General features: G+C 31.3%; 1 protein-coding gene across 7 annotated transcripts in view; it reads left to right on the plus strand.

The window, feature by feature from the left end:
* Nucleotides 1–13,592, plus strand: part of EPHA5 (EPH receptor A5) — a 361,246-nt gene extending 347,654 nt beyond the window's left edge. For 4 of the 7 annotated variants that reach the window (XM_009239965.4, XM_002814747.6, XM_002814748.5 and 1 more), the window contains 2 exons: nucleotides 490–645; nucleotides 8,327–13,592. In XM_009239965.4, the coding sequence (XP_009238240.1) occupies nucleotides 490–645; nucleotides 8,327–8,432 (262 nt within the window). In that variant the 3' untranslated portion in view covers nucleotides 8,433–13,592. Of the gene's footprint in view, nucleotides 1–489; nucleotides 1,950–8,326 lie in introns of those variants that run through there. The other 3 variants (XM_054553910.1, XM_054553912.1, XM_054553911.2) reach the window with 2 other exon arrangements.
* Nucleotides 13,593–21,975: the final 8,383 nt, after the last annotated feature.

The raw sequence follows: 21,975 nt of genomic DNA on the forward strand, positions 1-21,975 counted from the left end.
ACCAGCATCAACCACCAGAATGACACATTTGTTACCATTGATGAACCTGTATTTCCACGTAATTATCAGCCACGGCCCATAGTTTACATTAGAGTTCACTGTTGGTGTTGTACATTTTACAGATTTAGACAAATGTGTCCACCATTATACTATTATACAGAGTGGTTTTATTGTCCTAAAAATTCTCTGTGTTCATCTATTAGTACTCAATAAAATGTTTACCTATTGTTTTGTTTTACGTAAAGTTTACTTATTAGTAAGTCCTCATGTTAAGTCCTCATTAATTATGGATAAAATAATCTCAGTAGATTGATTTTGTGTTCTCCTGTATTTTAAATTATTTTCTTCCATATTAGCATTTTCATATTTTTCCTCTATAAATATACTTACAGACTCAAAGATCCATTGAATATGAGTTAACGTTATAGTAAACTTTGTTATAAAAGAATTAAATTGTTACTTTTAATATTTATGTTTTATGTGTTTTAGAGTATCTAATTTATTGGCAGAACATAGCCCACTAGGATCTGGGGCCTACAGATCAGTAGGTGAATGGCTAGAGGCAATCAAGATGGGCCGGTATACAGAGATTTTCGTGGAAAATGGATACAGTTCAATGGACGCTGTGGCTCAGGTGACCTTGGAGTGAGTAATTTTTCTGATAATTTTTACATAATTGCTGGGGCAAGAAAAATTGTTCAAAAACCAATCTGGATGAGGTAAGGGAAATCAGTTAACATTTGCGGATGTGTGGCAGCTCTCAAAGAAGCCTCATCATCTTTAGCCTGTATTGTTAACAACTGCATGGTTAATGCTACATGTGGCCAGTATCTTTGCTTCTTTGCTTCAAACAAATAACATTGGCATACTTGAATAATTGGAATAACAGCTCCTTGGCAAAATACTGGTATTTTGTGTTGTGGAAAAGATGTTTTCTTGACAAGTTTTTTTATACTGGTATCTATGTTATATGAATGTAAATACAAAACAAAATAAACTGTAAGCACAATTGGTGTGGCTAGTCCTACATAGGGACCAAACATATTTGTACATTTTGGCTTTCTACGATGAATATCAAGGTAACAGCAGCTTAAACAAAGCCTCCCTGGCAGGATCTCATTTAATTTCTAAGTGGTGCACCTTACATTCTTTCAATCTAAGGATGTATCAGATCCCGCCTCTGATTTGTTATTTGGTACAATCTCGGTGGAACCAATTGTGCCCTTTTCTGTTTGCACGTTTAAGATAAAATTTATCAAACCTTATTAAATAAAAATCACTAGAGTTAAATATTAAGTTCTTTAAGGTTGTAAGTTGTTTGTATTTTATTATATACTCTGTACATGTGGTTGTTTTAGCCTAATTGTTATTTGTGAAAATTAACTGTCTTATGGTGGTTCCATCTAGATTACATTAACATTAATGTTTTAACCTGTGAATATAATGATAACTTACTTCAAATTACCTGCCAATTCAAAGGTTAAAATATTGTAAGGTTTAGAAAATGGTAGAGTATTCTGAAGCACTAAACCATAGTTGTTATTTCATTTCTACACATGATATGAACACTGAGCACTTCTTGCTCACCCATCTCTATTATTCTGGAATTCTTTGATTCATTGAATTCACTGCTCCTCCCCACAGAAGGTAACAGGGTACCACCATTTATCACCAATTAATGTCACATTCTCAGCATTCTCTTCCTTCGTACCAATAACTAAAAGGACCTGAAACCAACCATTCATCTTGCTTTCTTAATTTACTGAATCTCATTCTCACGGTCCACCAAATCATATCTACTTGATAACACATATGCTTTGTCCATTATTTCTTTGGACACTCAAGGAACCCATCTGTGCTATATTTAAACTGGTATACTGAAAAATTTACTGATAAAATTATTTTTACATGATTGCTATTTAATTTTTCAGTAAAAATGGTCATTTTAATTTATTAAAGTCATTTGTCATTTTATATTAAAATGATATTGTAGGTATTTCTTCTACCCAATGTCAGATTACTTGTAAATATATAATAAAATTATTTGCATTAAACAATGTCTCTTTTGTTATTAAAATAGCACATTTTCTGTATATAGTTATATCTACTACATTTTTGCTTCTTCCTTCAAAAAATACTTATAATTACAAATTATAGTTTTTGCGTTAGCTACTTGTGTTTTACTTATATCTTTGGGGTCCCAAAATACTATAAATATGTTGAATATTTTAGCATTATAGTTTCACATTTTTCTTATTCCTTTTTTTTCTATTTCTTTCCTATCTGTTCCTCTATCCCCAAATGCTCTTTAGTTTTTGTTTTCTTTCAAACCCTAATAACATCTTATGTCTTCTCATAATGATTCTTCTCCAGCTTATTGCCTCTTGCTATATTGCCTTTATTCAAACATTTGTCTTTTAATTCATTTACTCTGACCAGAAGAGTAAAGTTACACTGGGAGACTTACCAGCATTTTCCCATTCAGAAAGTATTGGTCTCTCTATGGTAACTGCTCCAAATTCCTGGGGGTCATAATCATTAATACATTTCTTACCAGGAATTGGGCCAGCAGATCATAACTCCAAGACAGCTGGTTTTGGGGGCTAGTCCAGGCCCTTTAAATTTAACTACATGCCACCTTGTTTTCTGTGCTTTTGACTATATTTTTTTCAACTGTAAGAACATTTATCAAAACATTATGTTAAGTAACTCAAGTAATCAGTTACTTGCTTGGTCAAAAAAATTTTTTTAAAAGTTCGTCTGTTCATTTTGCCTACTCTTCTTCTAAAAAAAAAAAAAAAGTCAATCATTGCTAAGGACTAATGGCAAAGGAGATGGGATTATCAGCAAAAGAAATGGGCCAGCTCTCAAAATACCTTGATACTGATTTTTCACACATAGTCTTTACCCCATACCTAAGTATTAATTTTATGAAGGCTGTATACTAAAATAATAAAATATAATTCTTAGAGTTATTGTCAGAAGATAATAGAAGCTGAGAATGGAAGAATACATTCATAACTGTTGTAAATACTTAGGAAAAATGTGAAAATCAATTCATATGAAGCGGATAGTCCAACTGCCATATTTAAAAACCACATTGTAATTTGTGACATCAAATTTGTTTTAATAGTGGGTTTAGAAAAAAAGAATAAATATACAATTTTCAGAACTACATATTTTGGTTAAAAATCTCCATCACAAAGCTTTAATTTCACTTGTATATGGATTGTTGCCAGTACCTGCATGTACAGCTAAATATTGAAAGGTAGTGAAGAATTTAGAGGTCTTATAGTCAAAGCATATTCATGAAAGTGGCTTTCAATCTTAGATGTGTTTGTCTGCTGCTCTTTGTGCCTAAACCTTTTCTGTGTTCAGTATTTATATGAAAACAATTGTGGCAGTAATGGTGCAAACTGTCTCATCTTGTATAAGTGCAGTGGGTTATTGTCAACAGGGATAATTGTGAGCTTGAGGTGAGTTGAAAATTGAATCCAAACATTTCAGTTAAGGACAGAATCACAGCTACTTTTTAAACTTATTTTCAGATCAGTACTGTCAACCTTTGGTTATTCAGAAAATGAGCAAAATCCAATAAATTTAAATATTATACCAATCGTGTGTCAGCTGAAGAGGTTCCTGTTATCATCAGCTACTGGAATAGAATCTTAAACTAATAAAATGAAAGTTTTCAAAATCCAGAGCCAAAATCTTTACAGATTAATTCAAATTTATTTATTAACTTATCAATAAGTCATTATGCATGATTTATTATACACTTAAAGTACACATAGGAGTACCTACAGTCCTCTGTGTTCTAGCCCTGACAACGTCTCATCCATTGAGAACCATTAACAGACCATGGTTAAACCTCCTCTTGCCAAATGTAATATATTTATCTTGCACAATGTCTATATCATTGATTGTTAGGGTTCTGCAAAGTTAACAAAAAAAATGACAAACATACAACTGCATGATAAAACTCTGACAAAAGCAATAAATATTGAAGTTTGGGGAATATTAATTAATCTGTCTTCTCCCTTCACCTATCCAGCCAATGTTGGTTGGGGCTAAGTACCAGTGATACGGCTAAAAGGTGTGTAAAGTAGAATAGAGAAGAATGAGCAAGAGAATGAATCATCTGTAGATAGATTAATTTAAGCCTGAACAATTAAGAGTTGGTTCCAACATCAACTATATACTTTTTATTATTCTATTTTTATTCTGCCATTTTAGCATCATTAATATCAGTGTTTTTCCATTGTTTAATATTATTGAATAATGTTTGAAAAAATATTGAAATGTAAACCCAACAATGACAGTTCATAACATTTGAAGCTTTTCTAAAAGTAATCAATTTTGTCAACAAAGTCCAAACTATGTTTATGTAACAATGCTAGTCTCATCATGTTTAGATTCATAAGCCTATATCAAAATATAATTCATTATCACTAGAATTGACCTTCGGTATTACTTAAGATTATACATGATCATGATAAAATTTGTGTCATACTTTTAATGGGAACACACTTAAGACATTGTGTAGCTATAAAATTTTCTACTTAGAAAAATGAAATAAAAAATGCATACCTTATATCATTTCCAAATTATTTTTCAAAAATTATTGCACATAGGGCAGCAATATCATTCTTATTTTTTATTTTCATTAAAGTTATGTAATTACTGCTAAGATGACCATTTAATATGTGGTTTAGGTAGTAAAATGGGAATTATTGGAAATAAGAAATGTGAGACTAAACTACTTAGAAGAAAATACCTTATTTAGTAATATTTGAACAGTTATTTAACCTTTACTATAAACATTTTCTAATACTGTGTTAATTCTCATCTGTAATGTTATTAAAAAATATTAAGATGCATTTCAAAAGAAACTACTTAGTTGCTGAGAACAATTTTAACTTGCATAAATAATCTTATTTATCCACATTTTCACTGAAAATCACATTGTATAAAGGTACATGTACGTTGCATGCATTATTATAGTTATCCTATCTTCTAAATCTCTTCACCTTAATTTGACAGTTTTTGAAATGATAGGTCAGATTTAAAGAAAAACAACAATTTCATGAGAGAAGACATCATTTATGGCAGTATGTAAAATTCAGTGTTTTGTTTCTATAATTCCATTTCTCCCCTGGGGAGATGGGGTTTAGGATGAGATGGAAAGGAAAGAGAGAAGTAAAAGGAAGAGGAGAAAGATAATTTTAGTGGTTGCCCTTTGACATTCATCTCAAGGGATAATCAGATAATAAATTGTTCTTGAAATAAAATTTTATCCCTAGTTCACTGTTAAAATTCAAACAAATTTAACTTAAAATCTGTAAGTATGAAATGTTCTGACAAAGTACAGATTTTATTTTTCAATAAACTCAAACTATACCCACATTTATTAATCAAATAAAATTCCTCACAGTTCTTTAGTATGATATAGTTATCATGAAAAATTTAAACTACCAAAACATTGAGGGAGCTAGAGTCTTTCTTGTCCTCAAGTCATATCCAGAAGATTAAATTATATTTTTATCTAATATAACAAGTTAAGACAGTAGAAATAAAAATAAGTTATTTGTGATTTGATATCCTTTAGACAAAACCAAGATTTGGAATATGGAACACATACACGCTTCAAATTTAAGTTTTGTGATTGTATAAATTCCATGTTTGAAGGAGAACTTATGAATTCTTTCAAGTCATTCAGGATAAACAATAGTGGTTATTTTCAAAGGCTCATTCCTAATAATTCCTAATAATTAGCATAGCAATCATGAATTATGCAATTTAAGCATATATATTATTACAACCATATTTCCCAATCTGGATTCATCAGTATTTCTTATGGGTTTATAAAACATATGATAAAACACATGTTTTAAAACTTTGTTTCTAGTCCTAATTAAATTATCCAGCAGAGACTGTTTTCAGTTTAAGAAAAAATTTTCATCCTTTTTCTCTTGGCTGCGATCCAGTTTGCTAGTGAACACCCATGAATACGCACATCCACATAATTCTTTATAATTAATAATTTACATGTGGAAACATGAGAATATTAGTGCATAACAGAAACTACTATGGTCAGATTTGGTGACCATAGCCTCAGGCAAAGTATGTGTTTCGTTCCCTTCATTAGACATTTTCTTTTAGAATTTTGGATATTTTAAATTACATTTACAGCGTTCTCATCTTATAGATGAATAAATTACTGCATATAATTTGAAGTGCTTTACTTAAAATCATCTCTTAGAATAATGATAAATTAAAAGTATAGACTTGATTGTCAGGTACCTGATATTAGCCCTAACTTTGTTACCCATTTGGCTATGTTATATAACTAAGTAATTCAAATTATCTAAGCCTTTGTTTCTTCATCCATAAAAGGAAATTTAAAAATCTGTATCATAGGGTTATTGATATTTCTAGCATATAGGACATATGTCTATTAAATGTCACCAATTTATATGTGTCTAAATTGGTGTGTAAATATGTTTATAAAGTGTCACCAATTTATATGTGTGAAGATATATATATATCTCAATGATTCTCAACCAGGAGAGATTTTGTCACTAAGGGGAAATTGGCAATGACAATTTATCTTGTAAAAATGAAGGGCTGGTGGTGGTGCAGTGCTTCTGGTATATAGTGGGCAGAGGCCAAGGATGCAGCCGAATATTCTACAATGCATATGACAGCGCCTCTACAACAAAGAATTATCCAGTCAAAGAATTATCCAGCCTATAATGTTAACAGGTTCAAGGCTAAGAAACTCTGGTTTAGTTGAAAAGAGACAAGATTAAACTCATGTCTCTTGTATTCCTCGTTTGGTCTGTAATTAGCCAGTTTGTAGTCTATTCCGTTATTAATAATAATGATTTTGTTTCAAAGCTAATTTTACTAATTTTTAAGTTTCCCTGAGGATTGTCTTCCATGCCATCTCTACCGCTATGATTATTTTTATATTGCAATCTGGTACCTTTTAGTTGTAATAATTTTTAAGCTTACTGTTTAATATTCACATTCTAAAAAACAAATATGTTTCCATCACAAATATCAATAGCATTTTTTTTGCCATTTCCTAAAACTGTCATAACAAATCAAGAAGCCATAAAGGGAAAAGAAAACTAAAATATTATTTTGGAAAAAAATATTTCCAATACGAATATACACAGAGCCTTAACATCCTTTAATTTCTGTTCTCTGGTAATTAAGAGTTTCTTTGAATTCAAAGAACAATTAAAACTATTCAGTTTCTACCTGTAATGATTCTAATGTCTAATGTCATTAATTCAATAGAACTCTAAGCAAATCTTGAATTAAAACACACACTGAATAGAAAAAGATTCCACTTTTCACATAATGTGTTCAATAAGGTAATTACCTTGAGAAATCTAACATGGCAAACATCTTTGTCATTTAGGATTTTGAATTGTTGATGCTTATTTTTTCCTATAATGAATGCTTATCATTTGCCAAACATATCTTACAAATGCATACTTTAGGGGAATAGCATTCCTAAATATCCTGTAAAAGAACGTTGAAAAACCATGGCCACTTGTCTTGAGCTCCATAATATGTTGTTAGTTTAGAAATCTAAATATTTGTAATTTTATTTTGAATAATAAGCATGTTGAAAAAAATGCACAGAAGTATCTTGATTGAAAAGTATTCTGAAAACATGTAATCTTCAGCATGCTCTAAGTGCCAGTAGAGCTTGGATGCTTTTGATTAAAAAAAAATTCTGGTACTTTCAGTATAAAGTAAAAAAAAAAAACCAAAAAAAAAAAACCGTAAAACATTGTTGTAAAAGCAATGTAGTGGTGATTATCTCCTAAAGATATCTGTTATATAAAGTTACTGTATAGAATGAGTCATTTTATGACTTTGGTTTTCAACTGCTTAGCTATAAAATATTAAAAGTCTATTTTAAGCTTCTTTTAGTAAAAAAAAAGTGCTTATGAATGTTGTAAATCTGCAGTTTCAAAACTTTTCAATGAAATTGTACCTGTTAACTCTTTATTGGTAATAATGTGCAAATTTGTTTTATCACCTCTCTGCACCACTAAAATAGTGATGTCCACAAATGAGAGCAAATATGTATTATATCATTCCTCATTATAAATATTTTTTGACTACTAACAGATTTTGGAGGTATAATTTTAGAGCCTAACCTTTAAAAATTAGACTCTGTATGTCTAAATTAGGACTGTAATCTAACTAGCGTCTGCACTATGTTTGCCCCTTTGCCAACATGAAATATTGAGGTGTGCTACAAATTGAATCAATACACCCAATGTGTGCTTTCTTCATGCAGGGATTTGAGACGGCTTGGAGTGACTCTTGTCGGTCACCAGAAGAAGATCATGAACAGCCTTCAAGAAATGAAGGTGCAGCTGGTAAATGGAATGGTGCCATTGTAACTTCATGTAAATGTCGCTTCTTCAAGTGAATGATTCTGCACTTTGTAAACAGCCCTGAGATTTATTTTAACAAAAAAAGGGGGAAAAGGGAAAACAGTGATTTCTAAACCTTAGAAAACATTTGCCTCAGCCACAGGATTTGTAATCATGGTTTTACTGAAATATCCAGTTCTTAGTCCTTAGTCCTCATTTTTCATGAAGCAAACATATCTTGCGTTAAAAGGGACATGAGGTTAAACGTCATCTTAAGTTACAACAACAGAATCCTACCCACTACTTCTCCAAAATTTTGTACATGAAATATATAATTATATAGCACTTTTATAGACTGAATTAAGGCAACCCCTTTCAAAACTTCCAGGGATCTACTTGAAAGGAAATGTTTCATAGCCATTTGTGAGCTAACAAAAGCTACAGTTTACTGAAGTTTACTTCAAGTCTTAATTGTCTACAAAAGTGTATTGAAGAGCAATATGATTAGATTATTTCTTAATAGATATCTTCTTTTGTAATTTTAAAATGCTGTTACACAGCGTTAAGTTATAGAAACTAGTGTATAAACATGTTGCTTGATCAAGGAAAAGTACAATACAGGGTGTATATTTATTTTTTGTGTTATAAAATTTACTTTTAGTTGCTCTTCTAGAGATTATTATTAAGTAATAAATGTGTATATACTGTAAAATTTGCAATATACCCAGGAACTGATTTAAGATGGAATTGTGTGTGTGTTTGCTTGCACATGTGTGTGTTACCATTCTGCTTGCATTTCTAATAGTGTTTCAATTTTAGCAACATATAGGAGCAAGTGTTCCAGAATGTAATATGAATAGGAGAAATAGGGAAGCAGTAAAGCAATATTTAACACAAGCTTGTGTCTCTTTTCCTCTCATGTGTCCAAAAGCTAATCTCTTTATTCACTAAAAGGAAATGTGTGTAAGACTAAATCCCCTTTGGCTTTTTAAAAACACTTTGTGATATCAGTGACAATGCAGTTCTTCTAGCCATTAATCTTGTACCCCTGTAAGAACTTTCACCTTTCTGAGTCCTAAAAAGTATCTTGTCAAGCAAAGTTGACACCGAAGGGCACATTTTCAGCAGGATGTAGAAGGATTTAACTGTGCAAGCGTCTGTTAATGTTGTTAAATCCAGGCACATAGCACGAAGCATCACCCTTAAGTGTTAATCCTTTGTAACCATTCCCATTTTGACTCAGTTCTAGAAATTTTGACTCTAAGGCAGCAATGGAATTATGACAAATATATATATATATATATATACACATACACACACACACAAATATATATATATGCTTTTTTCCCTTCAGAATTTTATTTCAATAATTAATAAGTTTTATTTTTAATGGATGTTTAATTTGTTAATTTCATTTTATATTCAGTTACATGCCTTTGAGTTTATTTTATTGCACCAATCCAAGGTATTATGTAATTAGACTTCTTAAGGAATATAACATATCTTCTATGTATGCTCTATATACCACACATGATGAAGACTTATATTTGTGATACAAATTATGCAGTGTATTAGAAATTGTACAAAACTGAGCTCTTGAGATAACCAACATTTTTGTATTATTACACTTTATAAAAATTATGGAATGTCATGTGATTATTCAAAAAGCAGAGCATTTAAATAAAATGCAGCCTACTCATGATTATCAATGTTAATACACAGTAGATCAGAGAAGCCTGGATGAATGAAATTTATCGAAATATAGCCACATTATATTAATGGTATTCTTTTTTCCAAGCACTTGTTTTACTTGAATGTTAGCACATATAAGAATAAACTTTTGGGAAATAACTACTTCCTATTCTGCCCACCCTTTACTTAAGCAGTAAAGGACCTCTTTTCTAAAGAACCAGGAAACATCAAAACAACCATAACAGAAGTCTAAACAGTTTTCAAATGATACATTCAGTTCTCATAATAATAAGGGCTATATACCATGGGTCCACACAAAGTGTGCTGCAAACATATAATCTATTAGTTTAGTGACATTTCCAGAGATGTGAATTTAATATTTTCTTGACAAAATCATAAAAAAGCATCACCATTATTAAAGATGCATTTGTTCATTTCAATAAACAGAAATTAATGAAACAAATTACTTTTGTACAAAATAAATGGAGATTGTGTTGCACTTTATTGAATTTTATAGAAATATTCAAATCTAAGTGATAAAGTAACAATTGAGAAACTTCAAAATGAAAGCCTTATTGATTCAAAAGGAAAATTACCGTATGCTTTAGGGCTGATGAACTTGCCACAATTGCTTAGACATAACAAAGATATTTTCTACATTGTTTTCCAACTTTATATGCTGAAAGATAATTGGGAGGTCAGGGTGGAGTGCATGTAAATGACTAGAACTTTAAGTTGTAATATAGATTTTCTCTTTTTAACAAAGGAAGAATATAAATTAATTTGGATCAAATTTATTTGCCTTCTTTGCAATCTTGGTGATCATTTTGGAAAGTAAATTGAAAGGAAAGTTAAATAGCCACATAGTTTTCTTTTGCATCTCAATTTGGTTGAGAATTTCTAAGGAAGGTTAATATGACTTTCGAATGAATAAAGAGACTGTCAAACAACAAGTACTCTCCCTAAAAAAGAGGAAAGAATGCCTTTCTAAAATATTTGTTTCCTGTTGTATACGTCACCAATTGGAAAATGCCAGTCTCATCTGCAAGTGTGAGAAATGGAACAAGGAGAGGAGGCAACTCTAGTAAAATGTAGTAAGGCCATAATCCAAGGCAAAGTTTAACAAATCTTGATTGTGTAATTTCTTATTCTGTTGATTCATTTTGTTACCCACCAGACTACCAAAAATAAAGCACAGTCATGACAATTTTAGTATATACAATAGATTTGGCAAATAGTACATAATGTTATTGTAATTGCCAGTAGCAATATCTTAAGGGGCATGACTCTTTCACAGTATTGGACTTTGAAAACTTGGTACAGGAAGTAATTTTCAACAGACTGATACTTGAAGTCACTCAATTACTACTTTGACCAATCATAATTTGTCTCTAATCTTGTCATTTGCTCATATATACTATAAATATAATCAGTTGCTCTTTTCATAATGTATTATTTCTATGTAAAAATGTAAAGATTTTGATTTTCCCATGTTTTAAAATTGTAATGTGCATGATCTTTTATTTCTTGTATTTCAATTACCAAGTCAGTATTCTAAGGTTGTAAGATTACTGTAAAAATTATATTCCAATATTTTATCTAAAGTGTGGCCAGCATTATCGGTTTCAGAGTTGCCTAAACAACACAGAATATCCTTAATTCAGTTTGTAAAAGAGTTTTGACCAGTGTAAAAAGATGAAGACACAGTTTCATGTTTCAAATTTAAAATGGAAAGTTAATATCATTTGAGCACTTATGTGTTTTCATGTCTGCTACTTAACCTGTATGTGAAAGTAAAATATTTTTGACACCATTGTTTATGCCATGTAAAGTGGGTTATCAGAAGCACAAGCACAGATATTTACCTTCAGAAGACATTTTTGGCTATAAAAGTGCATTGGATGACAAACACTATTTGAGTCAGGTGTTAGAAATTTATTAGATGTACTATATTACATAGTAGAATAAGGTCCCTTTCTCATTTTGTTCTTCCTAAAATTAAGAAAAAAAAAAAAAGATAAGTGTGATAGTAAACTGTCTTTGCTAATGTCCTGCCAGATGTTTAACTTAAAAGTAAGCAAAAAGTAGGTACAATATGATGATGATCCTGATGATGATGATGATGAAGAAGAATAAATGGAATCAAAACGCTAGCTTTATTTGACATTAATAAGTAAAATAAGTCATCATTTTTTCAACTCTGTAGCACAGCTGGTTACATTGAATAATTTTCTCTATTATGCTGTTAATTATATAGTAATGTATCAAAAGAGAAATATATAGGAACTTTCTTTTCATTTCTTATTCATTTATGAAGAAATATTTTCACACATAAATGACTGAATGTTCTTGTTCAGAATGACCACGTAATCATTGCTTAGAAGAAGACACCAATTCTTTTAAAAGAAAAAAAGTCTGTTGATAATAATCAGAATCAAAAGTTGTTTGTTTCTTCTAAACGTTAATGGAGAAAATTGAAGGTGGTAAAATGTCATGTTTATTCAGGCTGGGAACTGTATTAACAGTAGAAGTTTCAGTGGTCAACATATCTATGACTCTTTAGGCTGCTGTAGTTTTACAGTCAATTATTTAAAAGTGTGTAATTACATTTATAAGAGCCTGAGAATACTTAGACTCAGTCATTTGTTAGTATTTTTACCAAAATCTCTTAGTTTCAGTAATGTCAGAAGCAGCTATATAGCATATCTTATTCTATGATATACATCAGGCTATCTCAAGTTCCTGCCTCACAGTTAATTCAAAGAAGGATTAGGATTCCTGTATTTTTTCTCATTTGAACCTTTATGTGCATTTGGTTTGTGTACATGTTTTTTGTAGTGTAAGATATGAAATTTTATATTTTTTCAGAAAATAAAAACCCTTTGAATACAGTTACATCTGATTGTCATGCTTGACCCTCTCCAGAGAGTTTAAACTTATAGCCTTTGTGTAATGATTTCAGTTACTTCTAATAAAAATGTTTCAACTTCTTATGCTAAATATTTTAAAGACCATCAGCATCCATTTTCTTCTAAAACAGATCATGAGCCTGCATTTAAATAATTTTTGCATATGGAGATTAACACTAAAATTGTAGAACAAGTGCATTACTGTGTCAAAATCTAATTAGAAGTTGATTTGTGACAGTGTAATATATTATTTGGAAAAAACAGAAAACTATGCACACTATCTGGAGAAAAAAAAAAAGACTTTTATTGATCAGCATCAGCCCAAGACTATCTCCTCTCCATACGTGTGCTTACGGCATAGAGCAGAAGAGTTGCATTGTCACAGGAAGAGGTGTTATTTAGTACAAACACCTCCCTCTTTTTCTGTAAGTATTGTATCATATTGGTCTCTTTTTGTAAAAAGCATAGCAAACAATGCACTGTATTCAAGGAAATAAATTATATTTCTAGTTTTTGCATTTATGTCACAATATGTAACATCACCATGCCTATGGGAATAATCCACAACTCCTTTTCATATGTATAAAATAACTACTATAAATTATATTATTTAATATTTCAGTATATATTTTATGTAAATAATTCTGAGTTCTTTGTCACTAGGTAGACTATTATTTTTGCCTCTGCTTTTCTTCAGAAGTAAAGATTATATGACCAGGTAGAAAGGATGAAGTGGTAGTGAAAACGTTAGCATTTAATGAGAATACACAATTCTGTATTCTAATTTTCCACTTTTACCTTTTAGATAACATATTATTGACTCCATTTTAATGATGAAGAAAAAACAGCGTAAAGCTGTCCAAAACTTGTCCAAGGCCTGACTGCTCTTCAAAGGCTGGATGAAAACCACATTTATTTGAAAGTAAACCTATGAACTTCCCATCACACAATTCTGATTCCACACTGATGCCCATGCTATTGAGATAACAGTATCATTTATTCCAACATTCTGGTTTAGTTAACACAAGGACTGAGAGTCATCGGGAAACAATGAATTGCACGTTTACAACAAGCAAAGTGTGAACATTGGGTAGAAACCAGGGTCTGAGTGAATACACCTCTAACATGTTCAGCTTTTGGAATAAGCCAAACTTTGGTAATCAAAAATACTTTTCCTTATTTATTATTCTGCCACTGAGTAGCAACATGATCTAATTCAGGATGTTTTTCTAGTTTAGGTCATAGTGTCTGAAACTACAAGCTCAGGAAGTTGCAAATAATATTTGTTGGTTATTTTCAGCTATAATATCTGAATTTCACTTACAGAACATTGACGTCTACAAGAGATTAGCTACCAAGTAGTTGCTACATCCAACATAAAATAAATAAGTTTGTATTTATGAAAATCCACAGTAGCTATTTAAATCAGGCAGAGTTGTAATAAAATATTAAAGGTAATTTAACTTTAATTTAGCAGGTTAAAAAATAAGTCGGATGAAGCTGGCAGAAATGCTGATATATGGATAAATGTTTTTACACAGCAAGAGTTATTTGCTCTTAAATTTTTTCTTTACTTTTAAAAAATATTGATTATGAAAAATATTAAGATGTGTGACGTGATGATTATTTTCAATTTGACATTTCCAAGTGATCTTATATTTCCAGAGAGTAGAAATTAGTTACAAATCATATACAATTTTGTGATATTGAATTTTTAAACAAAAAGAAAAATTTCTCTATTAATTAGCATTTTTATTATGATAATGAAATTCAACAACAAATCTCATGTTGAAGTTGACTCTCTAAAATGAGTAATGAAAAAAAGACTTTTTAAAATTAAACACTGTTTATATGTGGCAGGTTACTTCATGAGATAAAATACACTCACCATGAGTAAACCATTTTAATTAGCATAACTTATTAATTCAAAGAGATTTTGCAGGTTTTCAGAGTTTGGTCTAGGCTTCTTTCCTCAATTAGATGACAAGTAGAAATTTGGCTGTGTTTTTCCAAAAAAATCATGGTTTCTTATACTGCTCCTAATAAAAAACATATTCTTCAGGCTCTACAGCAAGCATGAAGCTAGCATATACTTGACTTCTGGGGAGGCCTCAGGAAGCTCAGCCATAGCGGAAGGCGAAGGGAAAGCAGGCAGGACTTACCTGACAGGAGCAGAAGCAAGGCTGTGGGGAGGTGCCACACAATTTTAAACAACCAGATCTCAGGAGAACTTAACACCACAAGGGCAGCACCAAATGGAGATGGTGTTGAACCATGAGAAATCACTCCCATGATCCAATCACCTCCAGCAGGCTCTACCTCTGGCATTAGGGATTACATTTCAACATGAGATTTTGGTGGGGACACACATCCAAACGATATCCCCACCTAAACAGAGCTCTAAATATTTATCTATAAATGTATTTTATAATTTATAGATAAATTTAAACATCAATCAGGAGATTATGATTTTAATTTTTTTTACTTTCCCTTCTTTCTAAACTATGTACTTTAATATTATATCTGTGGTTCATAGTATTCATTGGCATGATAAATGTCTCAAACCATGCTGATAAGAAACCTTTATCATGAGCAACAAGCATTTTCATCCATTTATTTAAGTCATATAATCAATCAATCAATTTTTAAAACTCACACTCAGAAAAGAGTAAGTCGATATCTTTGATGAAAAGCACCAGGTTTCTTTATTCAGCAATGCAAATATGATCTCAACACAGTTACAGCCAGTATGAGCTATTAATACTTTCAAGTTCACAGTATGAGATAATCTATCCATTAGGAGAACATGATCTCTTTGCTAGAACTGAGAAGTTCGGTTCCGATGTGGTTTACATGTTCTAAATTCATTGAAGAGTATCTGTTTAAGGAGGTATGTATGAAAGATCCGTCTTAGACCCTAGCCTCTAAGTGAAGGTCAGAGACCTTCTATCCACCTTAAGGTGTCAAGAAATGATATCCTTTTTTCGACTCTTTGTTCTCTGGAATTACACATAATGTCCACCTATAGCTATATTTGCTGATATACACAAATCTACGTCTGGTCTTGATTTATATCTCTTCCTCAGATTGTCTTCTTGCATCTTTTTTTGGTCACACTACTTTCTAAGAAAAAAAAATATATTATTTTAAATTAATATGAGAAGGTAAAATGGAAGAAAGCATGCCATTATCTTTTCTTTCTTCACCAGTGAGTCCATTTAATAGACTTCAGTGTCCAAATTCTGTTTCTTTGGAGAAAAGCCCAATAAAGGCAAATCAGATGTCTGTATGCAACACAAGAGATTCTAACCAAGTAACTGTAATATGGCCTGTTTGTGAGTGAGCTTTATAAATCTTTATAGATTTTGCTTTGGTCTGTGCAAAAAAAAGAAAAAATATAAACTTAGTATTTTCTATTATGGGGGCTGAACAGGTCTGGAACTATCTATTTATTTAATTTTAAATGGTATAGAACTGAAAGTGAGCCCCATTTTTTGGCTAGAAGTTCACTTAAAAATTTTTCACAGACTCACAAAAAAACTTGGGACTTCCAAAAAAGTGATCACACAACGTTTATAGGGAAGACTATAGTTAGTCCTTTCTCTTCCTACATAATTTTCAGTAGCTTTATTTTAGGCTCCAGAGGAAAAATAAATAAATAAAAATCTGTTTCCAGTGAATATATAGCTTCAAGGTGAACTCCTTTACACTTTTTCTAAATAAATTCATACCCTTAAGATTCCCAAATAAAATATTCTAAGCTGCTACTATATGTTTGAAATTAGAGAGATTATAGATTAAGTGGGAAACAAATACACTGACAATTTAAAATTAGTTCTTGGACTATTCTGCAAGAATAAACCAACATGCAAGTATGAGGATCTTTTATATCCTGGAGCCATTGGGCATTCTAATTACCTTAATATAATTGCACCCCAGCTGAGCATTAGTGAGTATCTTATAAAACATCATGTAGTGGGCTTGCCACGAGTTTCCATGTCATAACATACAGACATCTTCCATTATATCTTTGATGCTAGAGATTAGATGATGTTTTGGCAACAAGGGCTGATGTGCTCTGGGAAGACAAAAATTGATGTATATACAAATGCAGAAAAAACGTCAAGAAAGAAGCTTGCTCCTCCTTAAAAAATAAAAACACCCTGGGCTAACAAGTGGAAACCTATTGTCTTTATCTTAGTTCTGTTTGTTTGAATATTGAGACTTTGGAAGAAGTTCATAAAATCTTAACATTTCTTCAAATATCTTCTGATTTAATTTTTAAAGGGATTCTGTATATTAAACAGGACCAGGATTATTATCTTCTTTTTGTGAATGAGGAAACTGAGGAAGTTCAATAGTGTTGACAATTAAAATCATGGATCTAGTTAATTGACAGTCTTTAACAACCCCAAGACTTATAAACGTGTTCCTGTAATCTAGTGACAAAGGCATATAAAGAAAATGGAGAGGATTAATAACAATAATACAAATATCTGTTAAAGGCCCACATCTTCCCAGAAAATGTATTGGATACTGTCACACATATTTTCATTTAATTCTCATGACAGTTCTTTAACTGAGATTTCTTCTGTTTTTGTTTTGAACAAATGTAGAACAGAGACTATGCAATGGCTAAGTGACTTTCCTCAGATCACGTAGTTCAGTACTGTTTCTCAGCTGTTCTTTCAAATAACCCTTCTCCCTCTGAGTTCCAGATGATGTCCACTTTCTTGCTTTGGAATCTATTCCATTAGTTACTCCTATTCTTGAATATCCACAGCAATGACTCCCCATGATTCCCTTCATCTTATCCTCTGTGTCATCGTGAGGGAGTAAGGCATCCTGGTTCTCTGGGGCCAGCATGCCAAATTCTGCTTTGTCGCTTAGTAATTGTGTGAATGCAGGCAAGCCATTTAGGCGCTTAGCCCTGAGGTTTCTCATCTATTAAATGAGAACATAAGTGGCAAAAATCTAAGAATATATCACAGAGAATTTGAAAATAGTATCCAGTAAATAATAATTCTTTAGTAAATGTTATTTTTATATACCCTACTCTATCATTTCTTCAGTGTCAAAACATATAAAAGGGTTACCTTCACTTTTTGTCTCTCCCTCTCATTTATTTCACTGCAATCTTTTCTCTCATTCTATTTTTGCTTTCACATAATGTTATTGAAAATTTTAAACACATATGAAACTCAATAAAGTTTTAATAAATTTCCTTGTGCATGAAATCCAGCTTCAACAATTATCAACTCAATGCCAGTCTTGTTGTGTTAACAACTCTACCGACTGTCTCCCCTCCAAGAAGAGCTGAACAAAAATCCCAGGTATCTAATTATTTCACAAATAATTATTTCAATGTGTATCTCTAATGTAGAAAGGTTATTTTAAAACCAATTATAGTACCCTTACACTACCTAAAAATGTGCAATATTTTAAAATTATCTTCAGATATCCAATCAGCATTCCCCTGCTTTATTCTACATTTTTTTTTTACAGATTTTTGTATCAGTATTCAAATAAAGTCTCTGTTAATCTATAATCTTTCTTCCTCCTGTTCTCCCTGTTTCTTCTACTTTATTTTTTGTAAATGCTCAACATTTTGTCAGTTATTTTACTGTTTAGTCCTTTAACGTGTTTTTATATTCCCTTCATTTCTGGTAAATTAGTAGTCGGATTTACAAATTCAATCAGATTCAGGATTGAGGTTTTTAAGAATACATCATAGGTAGTTTTGTATACTTCCATCAAGCCACACTTAAAGTCAAACCGACTTTCTGTGATGTTAAGGGTAATTGATGATCATTGCCAAATCATTATTCATTAATAATTTCACAATGCTGATTTTTCACTTTTCATTTTCATTAATTACCAAACTGTCTTTATAAAGACTGATTTCCCCTCATCAATTACTTAATTATTCTGAGATAGACTTTATATAGAGAAAACACAAGTTGATTGGTGAGTTTGCATGTGTGTGCTATCATTATTTAAAAGTAAGCAAAGGCTCAATTTGTCTCATCTGTGGCCCTTTGGCTTGATGACATACTGTACTGAACCTTCTTTCCTCAATTGCCTTTTCTTGGCATCCAAGAACCCACTTTCTGATTTGCCTACTTTTCTGGTTATTTATTCTCAGTCATTTCCACTTAAAAATATTATTCTGCCTTCCTTTCAAATGCTGATATAATAAAGATCATACATTTTATACTCTTCCCATCTCATGCCATATGCTTTCCCTAGGAAATTGAAGCTAGTAAGTCTTCAATTTTAATAAATGATATTCAGTATAGTATTGCATACTAAATCTCCAAACCTGGTCTTTTTTGTAACATATAGCTTCTTATATATAACTTTTTACTAAACATCTCTTATCGGCTGTACTCTAGGCATTTTAAAAGTACAATACCCAAACTGACCTCCTTATCTTGCAAACAACTTATATCTCTTCCTATACTTCCTACCAATAAAAGACATTACTTTACATATGGTAAACAAAAGTAGATATCTAAAATTTGTATTTTAAATTTTCTTTAACCCCAATCAACTACACTAAAACTTATATTTTATTAATTTCATGTTGAATATGTTTCTCAGATATATTACTTGCAAATGTATGAAAGCAAGAGCAAAACAAAGGTACCACTGAATAGGAAACATCCTAGAAAATTAAATATATCACCCAGAACCAAAGAGATACTCTTGCTTGATAATACATTATTTTAAGCATTTTTATAATGCGGATTTAACACAAATATTCTAACACTAAGAAATATATTATACACATTAAACAATCATGTTTTTATCCAGAATTTTGCCAACTAGTATAATTTTTATCATGAAAGTAGAAGCTAGAAAGCATATGGTTAACTGATTGTCCAAACAAAGATATAGCCTATAGATGAGGTGCTCTGAGTCACGTCAGCAAATAAATTTCCATAAATTATGCTGAAGATTAAAAATAAAATAAAACTTTTGTTATTGACATTTTAAAGGATAACACTTGAAGAGTTTCCACTCTGATGTAAGAATAAAGGAAAATGACTTATTGCACGTTCTGTAGAGTAGTAACAGCACTAGCCATGCTAGATACGGAGGTCAGACAAAACAACAACTGGATTTCAATCATCCTATGCTCTACAAATATAAAAAATAAAATTTTACATTCATGATAAAAGAAAACGTGTCACAAACGTGAAGCCTAAGTTTCTTTTTAGTACAATTGGGTTGCAGATTTCTCAGTCCTTTGCTTGGCTGATGCTCTGGAAAAAGTGAAAAATTATGTTCTAATTATGTGGTTAAGCCCAGGTCTTGCAATTTGCTGTATATTCCCCATGTTTAATCATGAGTTTCCCCTTTACATCCTGTTAAAGCACATGGCCCTGATTATCCAGAATGTAGAAGAAAGTCCCTCCCTACCAAAAAAATAAATGTCTTTACTCTTTTTAGAAGAAAGTTTCCAAAAAGTAAATGTTCCTTGTTCTTTAAGAAAAATTCTTCCAAAGTCAAGTCAAAGTGGTTTGAAAACCCTCTATATTTCACTCTCTTTTAGAGCATCACAAAAAATCCTAGAAATAAAAAGGCTCAAGTAAATTTAGTTCAGTGATTCCCCAAGTGTTTGACCACAGAACACTTTTAGTTGGTAACAAGTACTGCTACTACTTCAACGCGATTCTAAGAGTGGAATGTCATCCACGTGAACACTTCTCAAATTAACTTTAAGGATGTTATATTTTTTCAATCAGTGTCACTCTGGGGGAACACTGATAAATCTACTCAGAGTTGCATCTGTTTTAATGCAATATATTTGCATAACAGTTCATCCATACCCATGCCTAATTTTCCTGGGGACTAGTGCAGTAGCACAAGCATGATGAATCTGGATGGAGTTGGATGGGCCCTAAAAAATAAAAAAAACTGGTTAATTAAATGTACCCACTTTGGAACATGAATTGTGTTTCATTAATTTCTGATATTAAGAAATTTGGCCTTAAAAGAAAAAAACTTTTAAATTAAAAATAAAATATTATATAACAATTGAACCATGATGTTGAATTTATTATCCTTGTTATTTTGGTGAATATGTCACTTGATATGAAAGTTATATAAAATGCAAATATTTTGAGCCAATAGACTTCGGGGAAGCAGAAAAAGAACAATGAAACTTGTGTGAAAGAACAGAAACATGTAACAGGGAACTATTGATAAAGTATCTCAGAGGAAATGAGTGCATCACAACACTTCATCCTTTCTGAGGAGTTAAGGAAAAAGCCTGGGACCTAGATATAAGACTGAAAATCAATAAAGCATTTTAGATATGTGTATATACTACATGTGTATGTACACATATAAACATATACATGTGTACACATACATAAACATGTTTTTAGACCTTAACATAAGACTATGTATAATGTGAAAAAAGAGAAAGATGTATAAGATGGAAGTATATGAAACTCAAAAAAAAAATGCAACTCAAAATAAAGAGAATGAATGAAATAATTACAAAATATATATGTCAATTTTACAGGGATATTTCTAGAGAAATGACCTAGAACCTAAGGCATTAAAGCTGGCATTATTAAATTTAGTTAGCCTTAAGGAACTGAAGATCCCTGTAAATCTTCAAAATTTGCGTATGTATATTTTGGAAGGAGATGACTCACAGACTTCATTAAATTCACAAAGGGCTACCTGTCAATAAAATGTTACAAATCACTGGCTTAAAGTAATCTTTGGATGTCCTCTCTAGCCAGTGACATCTTATACCTGTAAGTAAACAATTTGTAATAAGACTCTCCTACTATTTTGACTTATTTTTTCAAGGTTTAATCTAAGTCCTGGAGAACCTTTCTGAGATATTACTCCTGAGAGATTAACTTCATTGTAGCTCTTTCCAGTAGATCAAAGATTTTGATTATATAGTTATAGATAGTAAAAGATATTGATAATAATAATATGGT

This window comes from Pongo abelii, chromosome 3, assembly GCF_028885655.2.
Source record: "Pongo abelii isolate AG06213 chromosome 3, NHGRI_mPonAbe1-v2.0_pri, whole genome shotgun sequence".
Classification (NCBI taxonomy): Eukaryota; Metazoa; Chordata; class Mammalia; order Primates; family Hominidae; genus Pongo; species Pongo abelii.